The following is a 25,154-nucleotide window of genomic DNA, read 5'->3' as shown; positions in this document are numbered from 1 at the left end:
GATGTGTCATACAAAAAGGCACAGACCAGAGGAAGAAATAAGTTATAGGTGTTAGTGTAGTACATATGAACCCAATATAAGACATTGACAGCTAATTTTGTGCAGTGCTGTACTTTATTCACTTCGTCAGTTGATGGAAGTTTGATAATGTAGTGTTTGTGCCATCTTCAACCATCAATATTCACATTTTCATTTATAATCACAATGAAATGTTGCATTTCATAGTTATTGAGTGATGAAAAACGTTTATATGACAAAGGTCAACACATACCGGTAGCATTGTAAAAAAGGCAGCAAAAATGACAAAATTCAACAGCAAATGTCAAACACGAAGTATTCAACATAATATTCCATCCTCAACAACCGCATTGTTTGAGTTGCTTTGCACTACAAATTATATGAAAGAATATTAAAAAAAATATGATCTTGTATGATAAACGCGAAACTTCAAAAGAAATGGAAATAAAATAAAGCAGATTAAAATGCGTATATCAATTTAAAATCATCACAAGTTAGCATTATCAATCAACCAGTCCCTACAAATTATTATCATTCCAACCTTTCTAAATGGAGTTCAGGTTATAGGTAGTGCGTCACATGCAAAAAGGCGCTTGATTCGAGTCCAGGCAGGGTATTTATTATGAAAAACATAGTAAAATTAATGATTAAATCCTTCTCCTCTTGTGTAATAAATGAACTGTTCCTTCCACACACGTATCAGTTTGGCTGTAGAAGACGTTGATAGAGTAAGGATGAACATTGGGGCACCTGTTTTCAATCATCTTTCCCTAAGTCGCCATTTAAAACCTAACCGTTGACCTATTTCCCATAAGTATACATATCGTTACTTATTGGCTATATCACTTCTATAATGTTTGCCGAGAAGGATTCCGGATAGAAACGCTACACGACCCGAGCTTGTAAGAAAAAAAAGAAAAAAATGTGTTTGTAAACTATTCCGTAGCATGATTTTTACTGTACAATCAATCCTAAATGCATAACTGAAATCGAAAATAGGATCTTTGAGTGATGCAGATAATTAAAACAAATACACTGGCAGCCTTCAATAAATTCTTGCGCTTATAAAACACCGAAGAACACGCTACCTTTATGATGTGGAGTGACTCAGGGATAAAAAAAAAAACTTGTTGCAAATTCTCTGTTCGTAATGAAGAAGGTTAACATATTCAACTTGAATACAGTGATATTGATATAGCAACACTATCATTTGTTTTTAATATTCAATACTCATTTTCAGGTTTTCGGACAAGCAATATGTGAATTTAAAGGCCATACGTAAAATACAAAATTTCACCTTTTTTTAAACAAGTACACGCTTTCACCCTTTACATCAATATTAGAAATACCTCACATGCAATTATGCGAGCCTTATTCTAAATACCGGCTTACTTACTTTGTTTACAGAATGGTTTCGTTCCGGACCAGGTGGCATTAGCTTGACACGTGCGTTCATTCTGCCCTACTAGCTTGTGAAAGGCGTTGCAGGAATAAATTATTGTATTTGGGTACGTGAAGTTATCGTTGGTAAAGTTACCATTATCAATTCCTTCTGGTCGACCGCAATCAACACCTGTACATGGGAAGAGCATAATATTGTACCAAATTTGAATATCGCAAAAAAATTTGAAAAATATATACAAAGACTAGGAAGGGAGAGAGTTAATAAATTTACTAATATGCTAAACTGCAAATTTACGAAATACTAGTCCTGGAGTCTAACTGTAACTTTAGTACTTTTAAGATACTCAGTATGTCTATAGCTGTAAGTTGGCTCTACATCTCAAGAAAGGCTGCTGTAATTGAAAGGGAATCTAATGCAAAGGTATATCCGGAGAATTTTTTATCAGTCCATCATCCAACAGGCGTAAGGCCAATTACAGGATGAGGTACGCATAACCCATTAACTCCAAATGGAGCAATGAGGAGTAAAGTGCCTTGCTCAAGGGTACAATACCGTGTTGGAGTCTCGAACTCACCGTCCTCCAACAGTGAGTGTGTTACTCTGGACCTACTCTGAACTCACCACCCTCTGATAGTGAGTCAGTGCCACGAAATGATTATATTTTGGTCTCCATAGTTCGCATAAATACATCAGGAATGCACGCGGGTATTCGATGACGATGACAAAGGTTTAAACATTGTAGCACTACATTCCGTAATATATATCGATCACCCTGTGCATACACTAACATCCCTCTTGCACTGGAACATCGATATGTGCATATTTTCATCTATAAATAAGCTGAGCATCGTGGATTTCCCCAAAACTGACGATATGTATGATTACCACTTGTGGTGTTGAAGTCTGAAGTCACCTAAGTGTAGGATGTACCTAATTTGATATGGAGAGATAAACATTCTCACGTCAAGGTATATACCACCGGTCTGGCGCTGCAATATATTGCAAAACATAGGTGTATATTTTGTGAATGTAAAAAAATAACTAGCGTTGGTGAACTTGTTTAAAGCGTGCAGTTTTTTTACAAATATAAACATCATCATTGGTATACCTGTTACATAATATCTGGCGATGAAGTTATATGGCGAAAATTGCGATGTCACAAGTTTCAGTTTCATGGTGTTGCCAGGTAATTGAATTGCAGCTGGTAAGTTGTTCCTTCTACTGTTTCCACACAAAATTAGGAAAACACGCGCTCCTATCAGAATCTAACAAATAAAGAAAGGAGACATAACTAACAATGTAACAGATGAAAAGGTGTTCGTTTTCTTAGGTAAAATGAATGCCTAATGTGATTGAAATAAGTTGTAGCATATTTAGAAAAAGTAATGTTTACAAATTTGGTTTTTCTTGTTCTTGTTAGCTGATAGTTGCTTTACTGAATCTGACAAACTGCCGTAAATTTAGACGACTATCTTCGGACCAGAACAGCAATGAATAATCCAAGGTAGAACTTTCGTCACATGTACATCTGGTTTTGATCACAATGACAGATGCTGTGCTTCTCTACTTTTGGGGATGTGCACATGGATATATATTATCACAGCATATTGAAATTCACTCGGTTTACATTGCGAACATAAATAATTGATAACAGAAGACGCAGTCGCTCTAAAACAGTGCTCACTTAACAACGAGTGTGTGATTTACTGGTTGGGACATGTTTGGGAGAGAGAGAGAGAGAGAGAGAGAGAGAGAGAGAGAGAGAGAGAGAGAGAGAGAGAGATGGGGGGCTAAATAGAAAACAGATACTTCGGTATGATATAGCATTTTAATGATTACTAACGCTGACACGCGCAGATGTCTAGATATTTGGTGTCCAAACGTCCCACCCTGAAAACGGTTAAAAATTAATCAAAGGAAAATGAGTGACGGGCCGAAGACAAAAAGTTATTCTTATCCTCGCAAATAATAGCTATGTAGTGTAAGCCTCTTTTGATGTTCTCTCGAAAATATAACATAAGAATAGTGGCAATTTTAACATGTGTAGAATCGACTTAAACATTCCGTTTTCATAGCTGTACATGGATTTGGTGATCTTAAAACAAAAATAAAACAATAGAAATGCGTCACCGCACAACGTTTTGAAGAGACATGGGATGCAAGAGAAACTTCACTTTCTAGGTACATTAAAAGTAGAACGCTTGCCATTGTTGAAGTTGCATTGACTGTAGACTGTATCAAAAGGAAATAAATATCATTTATGGCTTTTGGTCCTAACATGACTCTTGTGCGGCTCTCCTTAATTTGAATGACGAAAATTATATATTGAAAGTCTCTGTAGAAAGATCATGCACCGCTACCGTAGAAAATACTGATCATTTAAATTTCTACGGAATGATACTTAAGTTACAACAATCACATCCTGAAAGTCCTTTCAACGCTTAGGGTAATTCACTTATTCCATGATGTTTCATTCAGTTTCACGTTTACACTACTGAGACTTGCAATTCGTATATTCTGTAACGTAGTTATCAAATCTTGCAATCAAAGATTCGGTATTGGACATTTCTTCATACATTATATTTAGTTCCTTAATTTTTCCATACCTTTAATTTCCCGGAGCATTCTTTCCGCCCTATTTCACCGACTTCAAAGTGATCGAACTCTAAGTTGATGACGTAACCAATTTCCACTTCGATCTTCCATGTGAAGTGAAAATGGAAATTATTTACGTATGGTAGAAAATTGATAACGCCGGTGTTTTCATTCATTGATCGATGTCTTCCTAGGGACAATCACACATAAACATCAGACAAGATAAAGAGTATATCCTGGATAGGTATTTATCGGTCGAAAAGTCATAGCAAACGGCTGTGTTGGCTAGGAAAGGTAAGTGTTTATTTTGTCTTTTTACAGACAGACAAACACGTTATTGTTATAAACTTTGTCTCACTAAAAGTAAACAGAGACCAAAATGTAGCCCGTGCTATTGTCGAAAAATGTGAGCGAGCACGTTGTACCCTGTTTCATGATATAGTTAAGAGGTGATTTCGATGACTCTCTTTATGACGCTACTCTGCCTATCTCTTGAACTACTCAGCCCATCGAAAGTTCAAGAGTTCTTGAGGATAACCACTTGAATGGTTGGATTTGAAATGTTCAAGGGTTTTCTTTTTAAGATTGATAGTAAAGGCCTCATAAAGATTGTAGATAGCGATAAAAACAGTCAAAAAGTCCACGATACAGTAGAATTCAACTCAGCCGACAAACTCGATTCAACTTGGGTCGACGATGCAATAGGAAAAGCAAAAGTAATGATTAGCCTGCAAGGGATGACCTTGTGGCAGTAAATGATGTTAATTTAAACAAAGAAGATATAAAAGACAGTGACATGGCCAACATGGACAGCCAAATCAACGATACAACAAAAGGCAGCTTGACATAATGGGTGGGAGACAATACATCGATAGGAAACATGCACTTCGGATTAATTTTGACATCGCGCCAATAAACGTTCCCTCTCTTCTAGATTGATCATTGCAACGTCTTCAGCGTGGCACATGTACAGTCTGTTAGTTTTGCACCAACAATGGACAGATTTGCCGAGTACAAGAGTTGATATCTGATAATCAATTAGTGCAGTGAAACTGCTATTGAGTTTGTGATGGAAAGTTTTGCGGAGGAGTGTAAAGGAGATTTGACTTTAATTAATGGTTCACATGATCACAGATCACTTTCTTGGAAAAAACATGGAATAGTTAGCATCAGTCTTAAAATTATTGGTATCTCGGTGATAGTTTTCAGTATCGTCAGAGGAACTGCCATTAATTCACAGCATTGATTCATAGAACAAAATTGCTTCAGGTATGTCGCACAACGGTCATGATTTTATAGTCAACCAATTATATTGGTTTGCTCTTTATAGTATTGTCCTTACCTATTTTGCCCTTAGAAACTGACCAATACCTTACTTACTTACTTACTTACTTACTTACTTACTTACTTACTTACTTACTTACTTACTTACTTACTTATTTATGAACTTACTTACTTACGAACTTACGAACTTACTTACGAACTTACTTACTTACGAACTTACTTACGAACTTACTTATGAGCTAAGAACTTACGAACTTACTTACGAACAAGCTTTGTAACAAAATAAATTAAGGTAAAGTGCGACGAATTCGGGAGCGCACACGTACGGTGGCCCGAAACTACCTGTTCTACGCATTTAAAGTCTGCGTCGCATTCAATTGTTTTTCTCTCACATATGTCGCCGCATTCAAAGTCTGCGTCGCATTCAATGTTTTTTCTCATGAGAGAAAATGCCGAGAGAGTTTGACCGGTTGACCTCGCTGTTAATTTTATGCAGGAAATTACAATAACAATGCTTGGTCGAATGACGCAGTGCCTTGAGGGTGGGATCACCAGTGGTATATGGGGAGGAGTACCTTCCCGATGGTGATAAGTGGTGCAGATTACCGTCGCCTAGGTGACTGGCGTATACGCGTGCCAAAAGACACCTATGGTTGATTTCCTGCTGACCAGTCGGATGGCAGAGTTGCAAATACCTGGACTGAACCATTTGGTTTTTTGTGGGTGTCGGTGGTACTTTGACAATATAAGTAAAAATGCACATATATTGAGTTTATTGTCTTGTTTATGAGCGGCCAGTATTTCCAACAGCATAAATTATGTGCATTTGCCCTTGAAGGAATAAATAATTTCGAATAAAACATCGCGAATGTAACTACATTCCTTAAGCTCGACGTACACTTAAGTGCCCCAAAGAACCATGAAATCGCCCGACTTTCGATTGAAGAGATGAGTTTTGCCAAACCGCGTATACAGAAAAAGTGGCAGATGACTTTATTTTTAGAATCATAGACAGTATAGCGAGATGTAAAAAATGTGAAACAGGCTCCCCACCTAACTATCCTAAATGTTTTTGTGTCGAGTTTGTGTTTGATTCGTTTCGAAAATGTGTTCCTACATTCTTATCCGATTGTTTGTGTTAATGAAATGTTTGTTTCGCTTTGATATTTGTAGACAAGTTTGGATTAGTGTGTACGGTAATGTTTTGTTTGTGTGGGGAAAGCTTATGGCGAGACGCAGCCGGACCTATGTTGTTACAAAAGTTGATAGAGTCGCCCTTTGACGCTTGCGTTTCGAAACCCGAGTGTGGTTTCTCATCAGTCGCAGTGTAGATTCTTTCCTTAGTTTGTGTTTGTGAAAATTTATTTTAATGCATTTTAGTGGTCTTGCTTTCCGATTAGCGAGGCAAGTATATTAATTTTGGTCACGTTGTGAGTCCGTTTGGTGGTTCGGTTGTTTGTTCTATATTTCTTTACTTCGGTAAATTTTGTTTTGACTGGTGTGTCTTTTAGATTTTTGCGGAGGTTTGTGAATTTTTAGGCAATAAGTACCACTGCGGGGTACGGATTTTATGTTTATTGGATCAAGATACTTACAAGTATCCTGGTTGATGTGCTTGTTCTCGTACATTTTAATTAATAGTTCATTTACTTTGTTTACTGTTTGTTCTGGCTTGTTGTGTATAATACTGAGTGTTACGTAATTGCCTTTCGCATTCGAGTACGTAATCGTTTGTGTTGACAATAACGAAAAACCGACCCTTGTCGAAGGGTTATTTTCCCAAAATTTGTCCAATGTTTGCAAGCTGGTTTATCGCGATTCTTTTGGCACGCGACATGTTTTGTTTCCTTGTTTGAAAGGGTATCTCTAGAAGTGCGAGTTTAGCAGCTTCAGATAGCTTTCAAGTTTTTGTTTTTTTTGTTGTTCGTGGAGTCCAATTTGACTTTTCTTTGAATTGGTGTTGTTCCTATTGATTGTGTCGTATTTTACGACTTTATTTGTTGAAATTCTGAGGTGGTTTTATTCTGTTTGGTTTTGTTGGTGTCCGAATGAATTTTAAGGCTTTTGCCTAGTACTATTTTTCGGAGTTTCATAGTTTGAGCGATGATAGGTTGTTGTTGAATTTCATGTTGTTGTCGGCTTTTCTTTGGAAATAGCTGATTTATTTCCACGGCCATGTTTTCTGTTACGTTACTGTGATTGTTTATTTTGTATTTCATGTTGTGTTTCAGTTGTTTGTTATGTGTACGATTTTTGTTATTTCTTTTAAGTGTTTGTGTGTTCTATGTCATCTTATCGTATTTTTTGGTAGTTCCCTTTTTGGAGTATTTGGTGGCCCTGAAAGGGCCGCTTGGTTTGGGTTTTTGTTAGCGCTTGGCGCGTTTGTTTTGGCGATAAGCCTAGCTTTTTATGCTTCTTTTCGCCGATTCGATGTGCTTGGTGAGTAGGTGTTTGCCGCCTTCTTGTCACTGTGTGTGCTTACATGGACAGTCTGCATAGCCCTTGCATGTGGTCTCGATTTTGATCAAACTTACAATTTAGGAGTATATATCAAAACTGATAAATGATTTATGTGATTACTGTAGCTATAGATAGGCTACATTCAGGACGGGCAGCGACGGGCAGTAATAAGTAGGCAAAACAGGTGGTTTTCACCGTGGGCAGAACTCGGTGCAATGATACTGAACATTAATAGTAAGCCTGTCACCTTGAAGGTAATGCTGTAGGTGAAACAAGGACACACGATGGTACAAACAACACCACAAGTGAAACGTACACACAGAAATACACGCGTTCCTACGTTGTGCCCACCCGTGCCACGCGATTAAAATATGACTGATACTGCTGGATAGTGTTAATTGGGTCGGTAAACAGTCAATTAATAGTTTAATTGACTACCTGGGTGATTGGCAGGTCGTGTCCAACGACGCATATGCAAAGCAGGCCAAAAGACAAAAGCCCCCAAAGTTATTGACAGCTGGCCAGGGGTCACCATGAATACGTAATGAAGCTTCACTACGCAGAAACTGCGTAGTCAAGCCCTTCTTAACCGGTCAAACTCTCTCGGCATTTTCCGGCATGTCTCACATATGTCTCCGCATTCAAAGTCTGCGTCGCATTCAATTGTTTTTCTCTCACATAATTTTATGTCTCCGCACTCAAAGTCTGCGTCGCATTCAATGTTTTGTCTCTCACATATGTATCCGCATTCAAAGTCTGCGTCGCATTCAAGTTTTTTTTTTCTCTCACATATGTCTCCGCATTCAAAGTCTGCGTCGCATTCAATTTTTTTCTCTCACATATGTCTCTGCATTCAAAGTCTGCGTCGCATTCAATGTTTTTTCTCTCACATATGTCTCCGCATTCAAAGTCTGCGTCGCATTCAAGTTTTTTTCTCTTACATATGTCTCTGCATTCAAAGTCTGCGTCGCATTCAATGTTTTTTTCTCTCACATATGTCTCTGCATTCAAAGTCTGCGTCGCATTCAATGTTTTTTCTCTCACATATGTCTCCGCATTCAAAGTCTGCGTCGCATTCAAGTTTTTTTCTCTTACATATGTCTCTGCATTCAAAGTCTGCGTCGCATTCAATGTTTTTTCTCTCACATATGTCTCCGCATTCAAAGTCTGCGTCGCATTCAATCCTTTCTCTCCTAGATAGGCCACAGGCGGCCCAAACACTATCAATAAGCTTATTATTGAGTTTTTCTCAGTTTTCTCTATCAGTTCTTCTGTTTCTTCATGCTCTGACTGATCGTAGTAAATAAAAAGAAATTACTTTATAGCCTAAACTAGCCTCTTGACTCTTTATTTTACACCCCATTACAAGGACGTTTATCTCTCATATACACAAATCTTGTAATTAATTAGTCCACATGACTAATTATGTTAATTTGTGGAGTTATCAGGGATTTTATATTTTAGTCAACATCGCGAAAGATAGGAAAGGTTACTAAAGCTCCTTTTTCATTTACATCTCTATCTTTCCAATGTTGACCAACCTTGATAAGTCCACGGATTAGCATAATTAGTCGTGTTGACTAATTAATTAGAAGATGTGTATATGAGAGATAACATCCTTGTAATGGGGTGTAAAATAAATAAAGAGTCAAGAGGCTAGGTTAGGCTATATAGTCATTTATTTTATTTACTACGATCAGTCACAGCATGAAGAAAAGGAGAGGGACTGACAGTGACAGAGAAAACTTAGAAAAACTCAAAATAAGCTTTATTAATAGTGATTGGGCCGCCTGTGGATAGCCGTCGCAGTCAATGATTTTGTCACCAACACATGAAGGTGCTGGCCAGTTTTGGTGAGCGTGACCCTCGCTCCATGACCAATGATTGCATCCGGAAAAAGTATCACTCTTTTAGTGTTCGTGATCGCGAAAAGCTCATTTTGAAGGTAAGTGACAAATATATTCATTGTATTGTAAGCTTATGGGGTTAATGATCTAGCCAAGGGGGTACGCTGCTCACCAGTATGGACGCATGCTATGGGTCCCACATAAGCGTCCAAATGTAAAATGGCAGCCCGTCCCACAACTGCCAATACATCCAGGGCTAGACGGTGGCAAGATCATTAACCCCATAAGCTTACAATACAATGAATAACTTTGTCACTTACCTTCGAAATCAATGAGCTTTACGCGATCACGAACACTGAAAGAGTGATACTTTTTCCGGATGCATTCATGGATCATAGAGCGAGGGTCGCGCTCAAAAAACTTGCCAGCGCCCTCATGTGTTGGTGACAAAATCACTGACTGCAACGCCCATCTAGGAGAGAAACAATTGAATGCGACGCAGACTTTGAATGCGGAGACATATGTGAGAGAGAAACAATTGAATGCGACGCAGACTTTGAATGCGGACACATATGTGAGAGAAAAACAATTGAATGCGACGCAGACTTTGAATGCGGAGACATATGTGAGAGAAAAACAATTGAATGCGATGCAGACTTTGAATGCGGAGACATATGTGAGAGAAAAAAAAATTGAATGCGATGCAGACTTTGAATGCGGAGACATAAAATTATATGAGAGAAAAAAAATTGAATGCGACGCAGACTTTGAATGCGGAGACATATGTGAGAGAAAAAAATTGAATGCGACGCAGACTTTGAATGCGGAGACATAAAATTATGTGAGAGAAAAAAAAATTGAATGCGACGCAGACTTTGAATGCGGAGACATATGTGAGAGAAAAAACATTGAATGCGACGCAGACTTTGAATGCGAAGACATAAAATTATGTGAGAGAAAAAACATTGAATGCGACGCAGACTTTGAATGCGGAGACATATGTGAGAGAAAAACAATTGAATGCGACGCAGACTTTAATGCGGAGAACATGTGAGATAGTTTTGGGCCACCGTACATACGCTTTAGAACGTTTCTGCGCAGATTTAACTCCAGCCTGCCGCAAATGGGTTATTTTGTAAAGCATGTATTTAACATCTCCTGTCATTGTTGAAATTGCGCGTTTACCTAATTTTTTGACCCAGTCTCCTAGAAATACATGTGACCTATAACCTTTTCATATTTTGAACCCCTTGGAAGCTGGTTTTTATTCAATATGAGCGACAAAATTAACATTTCTCTCCCATTTACATGGCGCATATTACCCATTCACCTGGAGATATTGTAAAAAGTAGCGTGGTGACACCCTTTTATTAAAAGTGTAAACAAAATGGTATTATGTCAGGATTTTATTCGCCAAGTTTGGTCAAAATGACACCATTCAGAGAGACAGGAAGAGAGTTCTATAATTATTTAGTGATAAAATGTCGATATCGTCATTTTGTAATCGATACTCATGTAAAAAGGTCTTTACAAACATCATGAAAACTATACATTCGATAGATGTGGATCTTAAGTCTTGGTATTTATTAAAATAAACTCATTTTCTAAGCTTTTTATAATTGATTTCTTTAGTTTTAAGTGAATTATTACGATTTTTTAATTAATTTCTAACGACGCCAATTTAACGTCCATTTCCATGGAAACGAGCGTGATGACCCCCATTTTTTATTTCATTTTTGCACTTGCACAACTTCCTAGAATATTTGTGCAGAGTTTCAACAAAATGACACCACAACTTCATTTTGACGTAATTCGTAGTACTTCACCTTAATAGTTTTTTCAAACTTTCTTACCAAGAAATATACATGTAATACATTGAGCTTTAACTTATTTTCGGAGAGTCAAATTCACGTGCGCTACTGTTCTGAGCATGTACTTCAAACATTGCTATACGATATTTTGAATTGAAGGTTACCAGTCAGGTGTGATTTAGAATTGATTTCAAGTCGATTGGTAGTAAACGCTCTGGAGGATGGAAATTTAAGTCGATGGGTTTGATGAGTTTGCTTGAAACATACCATTTTCAAGGTCTACTTACGATAGCAGTGCGGTTGAACACCAGTCCATGCCCCGTCTTTGGTGCACAGTCTACTCATAGACCCATCCATGTAGCGGTTTTCATCGCACTTGAACCAAACAAACTGATCGTAAGTGGAATTACGGCCAATAATACGACCATTCACAGGCGCCTGCAGAGGACTGCATTTTGGTGCTGAAGAAGGGTCTGAAAAATATGAGTACTTTTCATAGCTGTCTATATTTATTTTTGAAAAATTGTAGTGTTTCTATATCGGCTTTTCTATATCACTATATCATATTTATTTAGTGGAAATCTTGGTTTAGATATAATTTAATGATATGTATCATTTCGCCACATTGAATACTCGTTATGACTTGTCTCTATCAAATGGTTTTTGATGTCTTCTTGCAAACAAAGTTTGTTAATTGTTGTGCTCGATATGGGCACTACACGGATGACTCATAATAATCACATTTTATAGCCTATAAAAGGCTTTTTTGGTACTGATCTAACAATCAATGAACTTAAAGGAATGCATCAAATGTATAATTTGTTTTGATCCCATTTTAATCCTTGAGGAAAGGTCGAGAGAAATAATAGTTTTACCTATAGATGAAATATTTTTTTCTAAATAGAACATATAAGGAAGAATTTTCATTTGAAAATTCCAAAATAACTAAAAAATGTGAAAGCATAAAGGATATGAAAAAATACAATTCATTATTATCCAATGTGATTGTGTTATAATGTATATTTAATTGAAGAGTACTGGCTGAAATGAGATTGCGATTGCCTGTTTAATAAACAAGATATGCAATCTTATAATTATTAGTTACCTGTTATATTGTACACTGCCTTCACTCGTCCGTCTTTTGAATATATATGCCCTGCATATCGAATAGTCATGACGTTGCTTGTTGACTGGATGATTGCTGGAAGGTTTGTTAAATGTAAATCTCCACAGAAAGGCCCGAATTCTTCATTACCAGTGTATATCTGATGAAAGAGGACAACAGCAACGCGAAACGAATGTAAATTCTAATTAAATCGTAATGATGAACAACCAAAGTGCATTATTCAAATAATACGTGATTAGTATTTGTAACCTATCTCGGTACTATGTAATTAAGAGATATTATGACGCACCAAATGTTTGAAAAATAACAATCGTTAAATGTCTAATGATAAACTCTGAATCATTCTTTCAGAGGAATCTTGAGAATGCCGTAAAGAAAAAACAGTTTGAGTCCATAATGATATGATCATTTTTTTAATTAAATAACTAGAAAAAAGAATAAAGAAAGGCACTTAAGAAACAAAAACAAGAATAGACCAAAAACCCAAAACAGATAAAAGAAAAAGGTACAAAAAAGAAGTATTGGTGATTTTATTTGGAATTATATTATTGAAATTATGCCATTATTTTGTTATTTGGTCGCTACTATATCGTTATTTTGTAATTATTGTGCATATGGTTAGTAATTTGGTTTTAATTATCTGATTATCATGCAGAGTAGGGCTTTTGACACAGAAAACCATGATCGTGTACCATTACAGCTGAGCTAGACCGAGTCAATTTTAATTCTGAGAAACACCTGTTTATGAGGGCATGCTTAATCTTGTTCTGACCTGTTGAGAAATATTGCCGTGAGTAAATCCCCACAAGGTCCCACATTTGGCCAAATTAAAACACCGACACTCAGTCCAGAACAATACCTAAATCCCCGATTTTCAAGTTGACAACGGTGTTCAGGAGGTTTGTTGCCAAGCGGTGCAAAAGAAGCTTCTGTGAAGTTGGTCACAGTAGAATGATTTCTGCCAGAAATAAACATGAAGACACGCCAGACATGTCAGTGTTTAAAATGCCTTCGTATTGTCAAGTATTCTCTAAACCTACTTATTTTTAGTCATATCACCTTCTCAAGATATATTCTTCATGAAGGATACTATTATCTGGCACATGGTTCATAATTTTCTGATTGTTTTTGATAGTACTGTCAAAGAATGACATTTCAATGCCCTTTGAAGTGTCCATATGTTCCTGTTAAAATGTATCAATGAATATTTCAAAGTTATCCCAGAAATCGTTTATGGAGTGAGCAGAGGACACAAAGATGTTAAAAATGTAAACTGTTACACATACCGGCTCTGGCTGGATATTTCTGAGTATGTCGAACTGTAAACATGTGGCAATCGCCCGTTGGCTTCTACTGATTTTGCGACACTATAATCGATAGTGCAGAGAGTTGGTCTGAAAGGTTTTGTTAAATAGTCAAACAAGATTATAAGCGCGAAACATGTTCTTACCTTTACAAATGTAATTCCACAATCAAACCAAGCAATGGTGGAAAAGTGACTGAAACTTAGGGCAATGACATACCCTACTTCAGCAACAATGGTCCATTCATGGTCGTAAGATGTGTCCTTACTGAGGCTGTTGCTGTCAAATTCACCAGACTTTTCTGTCAGCAAAGTAGTCCTAGGTTCGGCTGGGGACAGAAAATGTACGATATGTTTCACAAGGCAAACGCATCATTAACAACAGGAAAAGAGAACAACAGTGTTTGGAAGTTGTCTTCCCATTTATCGTAAAAATCAAATACTGAATATGATAAATATACAATTAAACGAAACGTTTTCTCGCTTTTCGTGGTCATAATAAAAAGAAAAATTAGTCTTCCGTACTATATTTAACTCAATCAATAAAATGAAACGATTGACCGGCCAAAACCGCACTAAAACTAATACGGAAGCGAACACCCCTCTCCCCCTGCCCCGACACACACACACACACACACACACACACTCTCTCTCTCTCTCTCTCTCTCTCTCTCTCCTCTCTCTCTCTCTCTCTCTCTCTCTCTCTCTCTCTCTCTCTCTCTCTCTCTCTCTCTCAAATATATGTCTCGAACTACAATTAAGCCATTTGATAGCACGACGCGATTTCAAGTTTTCCATAGTGAGAATGCCAGAGCGAAAGTAACATCCCTTCATAATCTTTTATGGCACTGTATTTTCGCAATATCTACGCATTGCTCGTGCAACACTTCTAATAGAAGACTTTCTTCTGAAAGTTGCCAGCCTGTACAACAGGATGCTGTCTCAAGGAGGAGAACGACATAAATACATTATCAGACAGTTTAGTAAAGCTATGTCAAGATATTCTCTACTTTTTAAAAATTCGATACAACACCTAAGGACGTACATAACATCAGACTCCGAATAACTTAAGGTGTGGTGGTACCTGATCAGTACTGCCTCGGGAGCCGAAGCAGTTGGCTGTATTATTTTCAAATTACCGAAACAGTCGCCTTGGTAAATAACAGATGAACACTTATGGAGCTTTTGATGATGTTCATTCTTTGCTACATGATAATTGTTATAAACTAATCTTGCTGGTGTCATATCTTCCTCATTCATCTTACACCATCTTAGAGAACACGTAATGATCCACTCTTTGCATTTGCATTACGTTACTTTACACCATTGCTGTACTTATTTCCGTCAGAGTGAATTTAAACAGTAACATTACTTGTGAATGTATATATATATATATATATATATATATATATATATATATATATATATATATATATATATATATATATATATATATATATATATATATATATATATATATATACACAACTATATATATATATTCAAGATGAGCAGTTAATCCAGTGCGATATAATGTATGAAAGAATTTCAAAATATCCCAACCTGTACAGGTCCGACCGTCAGAATGTAGTCTATATCCAGGAGGGCATGAACAGAAAAAGCCACCATAAACATTGTGACATGTATTATTACAACCGCCATTCTGATCAAGACATTCATCTATATCTGAGGGTCAGAACATATTAATAATAAAAAATCGTCAGTAAATCGAATGCGATAAACATGTTTACTTCCTATGTAGTTGGTGAGAATATTACATTACGGAGATTCAGTATAATTTTATATTTCTTTTTTAAAATTCTTAATCAGTAAATTAGGTAGTTGTGAGGTTTTTTACCTTCTGAGTGATAGTAAGCCTTGAATCCAATATCCCATTTCATTCTACAACCGTACATTGAATCGAAAGTTACTGTCAAGTGGTTGTTAGGAGACCTAATTGTCCTTTTTGGTTGTTCACGTGATATGTGTCTTCCACAGAAAGTGCCGAATTCTACGTCATCTGCATATATCTAGGGTAAAAGGTAAATTCGTAATAATTTGTCTCACATATTTTCACGGTATTTTGTAGAATCAATGTTCCATACCACAAGAAAAGCATTACCCTGTATATACTACGACAGATGGATTTTATGGTGATGAACAGTTTTCTTTATTCGATACATGTATGCAATTAATTTCAAATGTTATTTAAATGTTACTGTATAAAGGGAAGATTTTATATATTCATTGAATATTTCGTAATAATTTCAACAAGTGTGAAATATAACGATGTAATACGAGCTGAATGAATTGATTTTCCTTACTGTTAGTGATTCACCTGAACAGTAAAAGCTGCATTCCATGTCAAAGTCTACGAAGGTCAAAGCAACTCTCAATCCCAAGGGTACTTCAATATTCCAGACTATCATGGAATCGTTTGGGTACCCAAGGGGGTTTTCCAGTGTCCACACGCTTGGGTATCCACGAGGATATTCTGGAGACTGCAGCCATCCACTAAGACCTGTGAGGTTGTAGTGTTCCGAATTGACGAAGGTTACAAGCAGAGTGTTCATGAGGAAATATGCGGTTGATACTTCTTTAAACCTATTTGGAAGCAAGTAAGGTTAGAGTGTCTTAATAAGGAGGTCTGGCTTAAGGAGGCAGTGCAAGTATTGGTCCCTTACAAAAATGAAATCTCTGTAAAAATACTGAGCTTGTTACCACATTAAAGTGTATAGATCTGAAAGCCTTGACATTGGTAAATGATATAATCTTTTTTAATCATTGTTTATATAAGGATCATATAACAGAAAATTTGAATAACCTCCAAAAATTAGATTTTTTCCTTCCCCTGTACAACCACTTAGGTGTTGCCAGTCGACATTAGCGCCTAAGATACTGGCAAAATGAACTTGAAAATCATGTCTCAGATTTATTTTATCAGCCCTAGTTTTTTGGATTTACTCAACGCTTTTGCAAATGTCAACCGGAAACACTGCATCATTTGTACAGGGAAAGACAAATTAGTTATGATGGGTTCTGTAGTCCTTTCAAAAAAACATGATGATGAATAGATTTCATCGTATTTGTCAATATCGAAGCTTTCAGAAAATATGTTTTAATGAGGTTACGTACGAATGTTGTTTGCAGAGTAAGGGTCCAATGCTTGTTCTTGAAACTTAACATTCCAAAATTGTCTTGATGAAAAGTAAGTTCTCAGTGTGCAAACATGATAAGTTACTTTTAGCGATAAAGAGTACCGAGGGTAGCAGGAATCATTTCTTTTCAATTCCTCTTTGTAATACACCCTATAGTTAAAAAGGGACAGAAAATAAATACGTTTATGTTTTTGTTATCTTATGTATATGAAATAGGATAAATATATTTGACAAGATAAAGTCTTGCCACTGACTTAATGATAGAAGAAAACAAGAATGTCATAGGCTCAATATTCGTCCATCGATTGGATTAGATTGTTGTTATACAGGATATCTAATTACCAACTTTTGGGGGGGGGGCACCTGTTTGGTTTTAGTATAGTTCTTCTTCTTCTTCGTCGTCGTCGTCTTCTTCTTCTTCTTCTTGATCGCTTTTATTCTATTTGCGTATCTGTTGATTAAGTAAGTTGCATTTCTTGTGGACTAAAAGGCCATATTCGTAAACGTTTTCCACAGTATAGATCGTCAGAGCATACTCGTAATGATATTGAAAATGCACATGTAGACGATACTCGTGTTCATGAGAATAGTGGTTTTATTGAAGCGGTGAAAGTCGTGAAAATGTACATTGAGTATGTGGTTGAAATGTCTGATCAGCATATGAATACTCATGAAATCATCGCTGCAACTTTGAATAACACCTCAACGTCAACTAGATTTGTTGAGAATAATGAGGAAAAATCAAAGTCCGCCCACGAAGTCATATCAGTTGATGAAAAATCTGAAAAGGAAAGTCCCCCATCTTAGTAAAAACTGTGAATCCACCGAAGTCAAAGACAAAAAAAGGTGAGTATTCTGCTGCAGTCGTCCAGTCTGCAGTATATATAATCCCTCCTTCTCACTGCCCCTCCCTTCAACTCAATCGTTAGAATTTCCTGAAACTTCATTTTCAGATGTTATTGATGAGTGTCAGGATCTGTTCTCTTCAAAGTCCCAGTCTGTCAGAAAAAATCTCAAGTGAGTTTATATGGTCTTGGGTGAAAACATCAAATTCGTTTGATGTTCTAAGCGAAGTTTCTGATCGTCATAATGAGTCCGTTTCTTCTGAAATGTCTGATTTGTCAGAGTTGCAGAAACGTATGTAAATTAAGCCTTCTAATTTTTTTTTAGTTTTCAGCAAAAAAATCTAAGCTTTCAAAATTATGATAGAACAAAAATCAAGATTATTGTTCAGATTTTAGTACCAAATATATTCGACAGTGTAAAAACCTAAACATAGAAAGTAAAATTTCTTTTGTTTTTGTTTGTCTAGTGATGGCAAGTATTTCACTCATTTCGGTGAAATGGTTTTCATGATTCTTTAAAACGGTAAATCTTGTCTTCCTTGAAGTCCAACTATTGCACTGATTTTTATTTTCTACAAAAACTCGAGGGGCTAATCAAGCACAGTGGCAAGTCGTTAGGCATACGCCTATGTACTTCTCTCACGAAATGAGTAATTCTGCTAGTGTTGGAGTGCTGTTTCCGCGAAACAAAAATGTTGATATTGTTTCTGTCAAAGGTGTCGTTCTGGGTCGTTTACTGCATTTGCATGTTAAAATAGATGATATTTCCTGTCATTCACTCAATTTTTTAGCTTCTGTCAATGGAGATGGTCGCTGTATTTTTTTTCAAAATCTTCTAAAATTATCCTTGATTTTGATCTTTACAATGAAAATTTTGTCATAGGGGAGATTTTAATTTCACTGTTGTTCCTGACTTAGACAGATCGTTTCACATTAAATCATATTTGAAGACTTCACAAGTCGTTTCTTCGCTTGTTCATCGTTGTAAACTTTCTGATGCCTGGCGTTATTTTCATAAGCAGTCTCAATTTTTTACGCGGCAGAGAGGAAAGCAAAAATGTCGCATTGACATGCACACTTTCTTCAGTAACAAGAGGTTGATTTCGAAAATTAAATCTGTGTCTATTGACTATTCTTTTTATTTATTTGATCACTCTCTTGTTACTCTTTTTATATCTACCAATCCATGTACCACCAAAAAGCCAGTTTGACGTCTCAATACGAGCATCTCAATGATGAAGATAACTGTACTTTAATTCAGGAATTTTGTGAAAGATGGCGTAACGAGAAAGGTAGGTTTTCTTCTCTTTAGTCTTGGTCGGATATAGGAAAACAGAAAATTAAGTTAACAGTATAGCGTTGAATGGGTTCATCATTTTAAACGTTCAAAACAAAAGCTTGTTGAGGAAATTCGCGCTTTGGAATCCTTGATTCATACACAGCCTTCTCTTAAAAGAAGATATCACAACCAAAACGACTTGTTAGACAATTTAAACTTGTTATGCCACTCTCCGCCTCGTGCCCATTGTTCTAACTATGCTTTCTAATTTCCATAACCGAATATTTTATCATTACCACCTGGCTTTCTTTTGTTTAAAAAGTGTCCGATTTACAAGTTCTTTTGTTTAAAAGTGTCCGATTTACTAGTAAATGGGACACTTTTAAAGAAAAGAACTTGTAAAATGGACACTTTTTAAACAAAAGAAAATCACGTGGCGACGAGTAAAAAAAACAAGAGCGAAACATTAACCAGAAGGAATTGATTTCACCATCAAGTACAGAGTAAAGACACTTTAAAAGAATCACCGGACTGAATTAGTTTTGCGTGACTGTACATCTCAAAATCAATTACAGGTCACCGGTATTGATTGCAAATATCGCTCTGTGTTAGGGTTATTTTATCATGATCATTCGAAGCTGAAATTTAAGACTTCAAAGTCAGTTGTCAAACACTGAATGTGGAGATTTCAGTCTCCTTTGGTAAAGTTAAATCTAGCTACAGGCAAATACACACGCAGTGCCACAGTCATTGTGGAACTAGACATATTGGTTTTTTTTTCGTACTTGCAGTTTCTGTTGCGCGTTTCTCTGACGTGGCTGTGTAGCTCGGTCTTCCGATTGTGGCCGTTAGCACTGGCGTGACAGGGAACTTTTCTTTTCCATCTTTGGCTTTGGTAGTTGAAGTGCACCGGATACAGCTTTCATTTGTTCTTCATCCGCCACATCGAACTACGTAGAGCGACTCGGCAATTGCATCTATGCTGCTCAAAGTTTTCTACCCAAATGAGCAAAGCGTGACTCTAACGTCCATCTGCAAACACCTTTTCACTTCATTCAACCAACCAACCAATCAAGCAAATTTATACAATTCAAATAAAACCGGTTGCTCAACCATGTCATCGCACTACGATAGCAACACATGTCAACTTTGATTTATCCAATCATGGGTTGTTTTTTTATACTTTCGTTCAACAAGGTGTCAAAACGTGTCAATGTTTTCCTGCCAAAGTTTCAACGTGCACTGCTATAAAATTACAAATAAAAACTTTCGGCGTGCAAACAAGGCTCTAAACCTCGGCAAAGTCGTGGTATAACACGGTAAGCGAACTCGTAGTCGGCGATTTACGGAATTTAACGGTACAGTTTGCCATAAAACTCCTCGGCCCTACGGGCCTCGGAGTTTACTGGCAAACTGTGCCGTTAAATTCCGTAAACCGCCTCCTACTCGTTCGCTTACCTATAGATACCAGAAGTGCAGTTATTCGTTCTTGTTTTCAACAGTTCAATGAATCTGACATTAATTCCCATTTTTCTTATCTGTCAACAAATACAAAGGAAGTTATAAAACCATTACTCATCTCCCACGTGGAGATCATACAACTATAGAAAATCAGAGAGATATTTGTTAGCTTACACGCTAGTTTTATCAAAATCTTTTTACTGCTGAGCCAGTTTCAACTGAGGCACAAAATCCACTGCTTCATTATCTCCCTCAATTACCTGCTGACAAAGTTACTCTGCTTGATGAACCTATAAGTCGTGATGAGAACACCTTTGCTCTCAACACAATTGCAAATGGTAAAACGCCTGGTGTTGATAGCATACCTTGTGAATATTATAACAATTATGGTCTTTTCTCGAAAAACTTTTCCACCAGGTTTTTCAACGGTCAATTTCCGATGGCCTTCTTCCCACGTTCTGTCGTAGAATTGTTATCATACTCTTGTTACTCGTAATACGGATTGTTTTTGTAAAATAATGGTTTTCTGTCATTGAAGTAGGCCAGTAATGCAAACACAAACTATCGTAAGTCTCAAGGTCTTTGGGTAGGCTAATGGCATGAGCGTTATGATCATCCGCTTCAAATTCTGTGCAATAGTATTGGTCTCAAAGCCCTTGGTACTTATTTGGGTAACAATAATGAGTATTTTCCAAAACACTGGCGTGAGTGTTTTATCAAGATTGATTATACGTTATCTTGGTGGAATAGATATGCCCCTGTAATGTCATTCAAAAACGTGTTATTGTTATTAATCAACTTGTTACAACCAAACTCTTTCATTGTTTTATTTTGCCTCTGTCCTCCTGCTTTTATCATTGATGAAATTCAGCATATATTTCTTGATTTCTTCTAGCAAGGAAAACATTGGTTGCTAAGTTAACCAGTTTTCACTCCATTGAAGTTAGGAGTGCAAAATCTTATCGATCTCTTTGCTCGTTTGAAAGCTTTCAGGTTCAATTATCTTCAAAGATATCAATATTCAGGTCTGGATCATCCTTCATCTTTGTTCGCTGATTTTTATTTTAGAAGTGTTGATAATTTCAATTACACCTCTCAACTTCCTGTAGTCAATTTTCAGTCTGTTCCAGAATTTCTCGCTAAATTTTATCATGAACTTTTGAGAGTCTGGAAGAGAAAAGACGGACCCACTTCAGTCCATGACATTCTCCTTGAAGTCTTTTATACAATGACTGTGTTAGTTTTTCAAATTCTCTTGAAAGCACTTTTGTTAATCATTTTATCAGTGTTTGCATTGCAAAAAATGCGAGATCTTGTTGGCTTTTTCCCAAAAACTTGGCGCCCCAGCCAGTTTATAAACATTGTTTCTATTCGTTCGAATATAATTTTATCAAATACAGTCAAGACGTTGGTTGATTCCTTCCCCTTTGATTGGAAAGACAAAATCCAAAATGCTCTTGAAAAGAAAATTGATTTGTATGTCGTTCATGCTTTTCATCGTCCTTCGTATTCTTATTTGTTAGAGCACTGATGGTAGTATTATTTTGCATTGTCCTCTGTATAAATTTGAAAAGGGTAGCATATATAAATACTTGATTATGTCTAATTTTGTCAGGAGTAATTAATGTCAAGATACAGTTTGAGAGATCTGATTTCACTTCCAGGAAAATCAAACTTTTGTTCGCTTTTTGTTGTCTAAGTACAATTCTGAAAAAAGACGGTGATCTTCAATGACGCCTTATCCATGGTGCGTACGCAACTACACAACCGGCTTGTTTATGTTCCATTCTGAATATAGCTCATCCTCCGATTGTGTTTTCTGTAATGTCAGAGATGACATTTTACACATATTTTTAGAATGTCTTTGTCTTTCTCCTTTGTTCATTCTCCTTAGCAAACTCTGCCACCGTTTTTTTTTTTTTTTTTTTTGGGGGGGGGGGGTTCAGGAATGCAAAGATTTATACTGATGGTTTGCTTTAGGCCCTCCTGTGATAAATCGTACATGGACAAGAATACCTGTGCGCTTTAAAACTTTCTTTTTAAAACAGATAAAATTGCAATTAATGTGAAGACACGAAATGCAATTAATGATCATGTATTCAGTTACATTCTTGTTTCTGTTGTAGAAGGCGAGTTTGTTCTCCCATTTTAGATGAATACAATTACTTTACGCCCAATTCAAACATGAGTGCTTTCAAAAGCATTTGATGTGTTCATGACATCATTGTTTCTGTAGACATGGATGAAAAAATTAATTCAATATTGTTGTGAACTCACCTGTCTGATTTTTATGTGTTTTTTTTTCTTTTAAACATACTCTCATTTTTGCCTACTCCTAATTCTTATGGGCCCCGTACTCCGAACAATGAGAGTTGGAAGTCATTTGAGAAGACCATGGCTGACATGTCCCTTCTCGTAGGCGGATAGGAGACATTTTCTGCAAGATGTAAGGTATTTTTCTTTTTCTTTTTCTAAATCTTTGCAAATTTCTGTTTTGCTTTTCCCATTCAATAGAGAATTTTCATGTACCTCTCATCTTCCATTCTGTCATTGACAAAATTGTGGGTTTTTTCCAGATAGCATTGGTATCATGCCTCATGTTGCTATGTTATAGCTTACTGTTTGTCTTTTTCACGAGTTTACCCCTGTTTGTATCATTTTCAGTGCCATAGCAATTTTACAGTTATCAGTTTATGCTGTTCTTTATAATGCCAAACTTTGCTTAGTTTTTTTCAGTTACTGATCATCAGATGTTATTACCTGTTTGTCTGATTTGGATATGTTCTTTTCAGTTCAGGAGTTAGTAGTAAACGTTCATTTCAAAATTTAAAAGTCTCCTTCTTCTTCATCTTTTTCTTCTTCCGTCCATTTTATTTCTGCATCAACGACCTCTTTTTAGCTTCTAAAACTGGGCAACTAGCCCAGGCCCTATGACTGTTTTGACAACTCATGTGCATAACCTTGACATGACGGTTGGTCATGTGACATGGCCGCCATGTTGGATTTTCCGAAAATCTTATAAAGTGGCTTCTTCTCAAGAAACGCATGGGCGATTAACTCAAACATTGAGCCCCTTACAGCCATATTGTATATTTTAAAAATATCAAAAAGAGTAAGTAAGGAAGAAAAAAGGCATTTCTGTCATCATATACCTACATAAATTCCAAACTGCACTAGAGTCCTAAATGATGTGCAGTATCTGTGCCCGATTCGCGTTGTTTGGTAAATTATCTTTACGGCCCTGGTACGGTTTTTGCAGACCGAGGTTGTACGGAAGAATGGGCCCAAACATACGAGGTACGTAAACCGTAACAGGGCCATAAAGGTTTTTTTATTATATACCTTATGGCATGAGAAATATGTAGTTTAACATATTGTGCAAAGATTTTAAGATAGAAATTCATGCAATTTCAAACATTTATCGCCATTTTAGTATTTTTTTTGAAAAGCTTTTGAAATATTTTGCCCTTAATTTTATGGGAACTTCGCGATGAAATGACCGAGTAGGACTCTTGGAAGCTGGGCGACGGGCGACGGCTGGCTTAGCTTATCTTTCGCACGATCGCACTCGACCTTATATTCAGTTCAGTTTCAAATCTTTCAAAAAACGCAGACTTCATCGGTAATGTGCTTAGTCAACACTGGATTTTAACATCAAACCGTGAGAAATATCACCCGATTTCGAAGAACTGAGGAGACGTTCGAATCTCGCGCTGGCTTTGTTTACAGATGGAACGTTAGCTGATAGCAACGCGCCTAGTAACCAGAATGAAGCCAGTTCTGAATGCACCTGCTTGCCCATATTTAGACAAAGTGTGCCTGGGCGTGACCTGGGACTTGTATACCTGGCGTGAAACGGCAAAGCATTACACTAATGTGAGGGCGTCTTCTTCCATAACTCGAGGTATATGAATTATGATAACACAACGTATACAGGACAACGTCCGTTCAGAGTGTTGCCTTTGCCATGTGTAAACATTGCTCGTTATTCAGTGTTTATGTAGGGCAGGGCAACATTGCCATACACATCGGCTACATACCATTTATAACTTCATTGAAAAGACATTAGTAACGTTAATAAGTTAAATATTTGATTGAACTACATATGCTTTGCGACCCTTTGAACTGGGTAGTGTGTTTTCTCACGTATTGATGCCATGGCTATTTGTAACATGACAGTGTGTGTCGCTCTCCGCCACGCCATCTGCAGCATTTTACACCCTAACCAAACTTTAGTGATGCATTCATCTTTCCTTTCATCGTGTTTTCATGAAAACAAACTATTTTAATTAGCTGTTTATGTGGATATTTGTACAAGTACTCGAATACATAGATGACTTACCCTGCAGAATAAAACGCCATGGCTGTGTCGGCAGTGATTTTTCGTAGTTCTTTCGATATCCGTTCAAGACAAGTTCACAAGAAATTTGCAAAGCGGTATAGGTTGCCTAGCAAATATGACGATGCAGGTTCTATATTAAGATCGGGCTGAGAGGCAACTGCGAGCAAATTCCACTGCGACAGTATATTCATGAGACATTAGATTGATCAAGTCATTTGAG

The 25,154-nt window shown here is 36.8% G+C and overlaps 1 protein-coding gene across 1 annotated transcript; it reads right to left on the bottom strand.

Annotated features, from left to right (window-relative positions):
* Positions 1-95: 95 nt before the first annotated feature.
* On the bottom strand, positions 96-25,154 carry LOC139137086 (mannan-binding lectin serine protease 1-like). Its single transcript, XM_070705052.1, has 11 exons — positions 24,935-25,154; positions 16,174-16,453; positions 15,708-15,879; positions 15,413-15,535; positions 13,997-14,178; positions 12,526-12,685; positions 11,708-11,893; positions 4,030-4,208; positions 2,532-2,688; positions 1,415-1,591; positions 96-917 (listed from the first exon to the last, which is right to left on the bottom strand). The coding sequence occupies exons 1-11, from the start codon at positions 24,952-24,954 to the stop codon at positions 904-906; spliced, it is 1,650 nt and encodes a 549-aa protein (XP_070561153.1). The 5' UTR covers positions 24,955-25,154; the 3' UTR covers positions 96-903.

This window comes from Ptychodera flava, chromosome 7 (assembly GCF_041260155.1).
Source record: "Ptychodera flava strain L36383 chromosome 7, AS_Pfla_20210202, whole genome shotgun sequence".
NCBI lineage: Eukaryota > Metazoa > Hemichordata > Enteropneusta > Ptychoderidae > Ptychodera > Ptychodera flava.
Note: the sequence above shows the minus strand (reverse complement) of the source record. Positions and strands in the feature narration are given on the sequence as shown.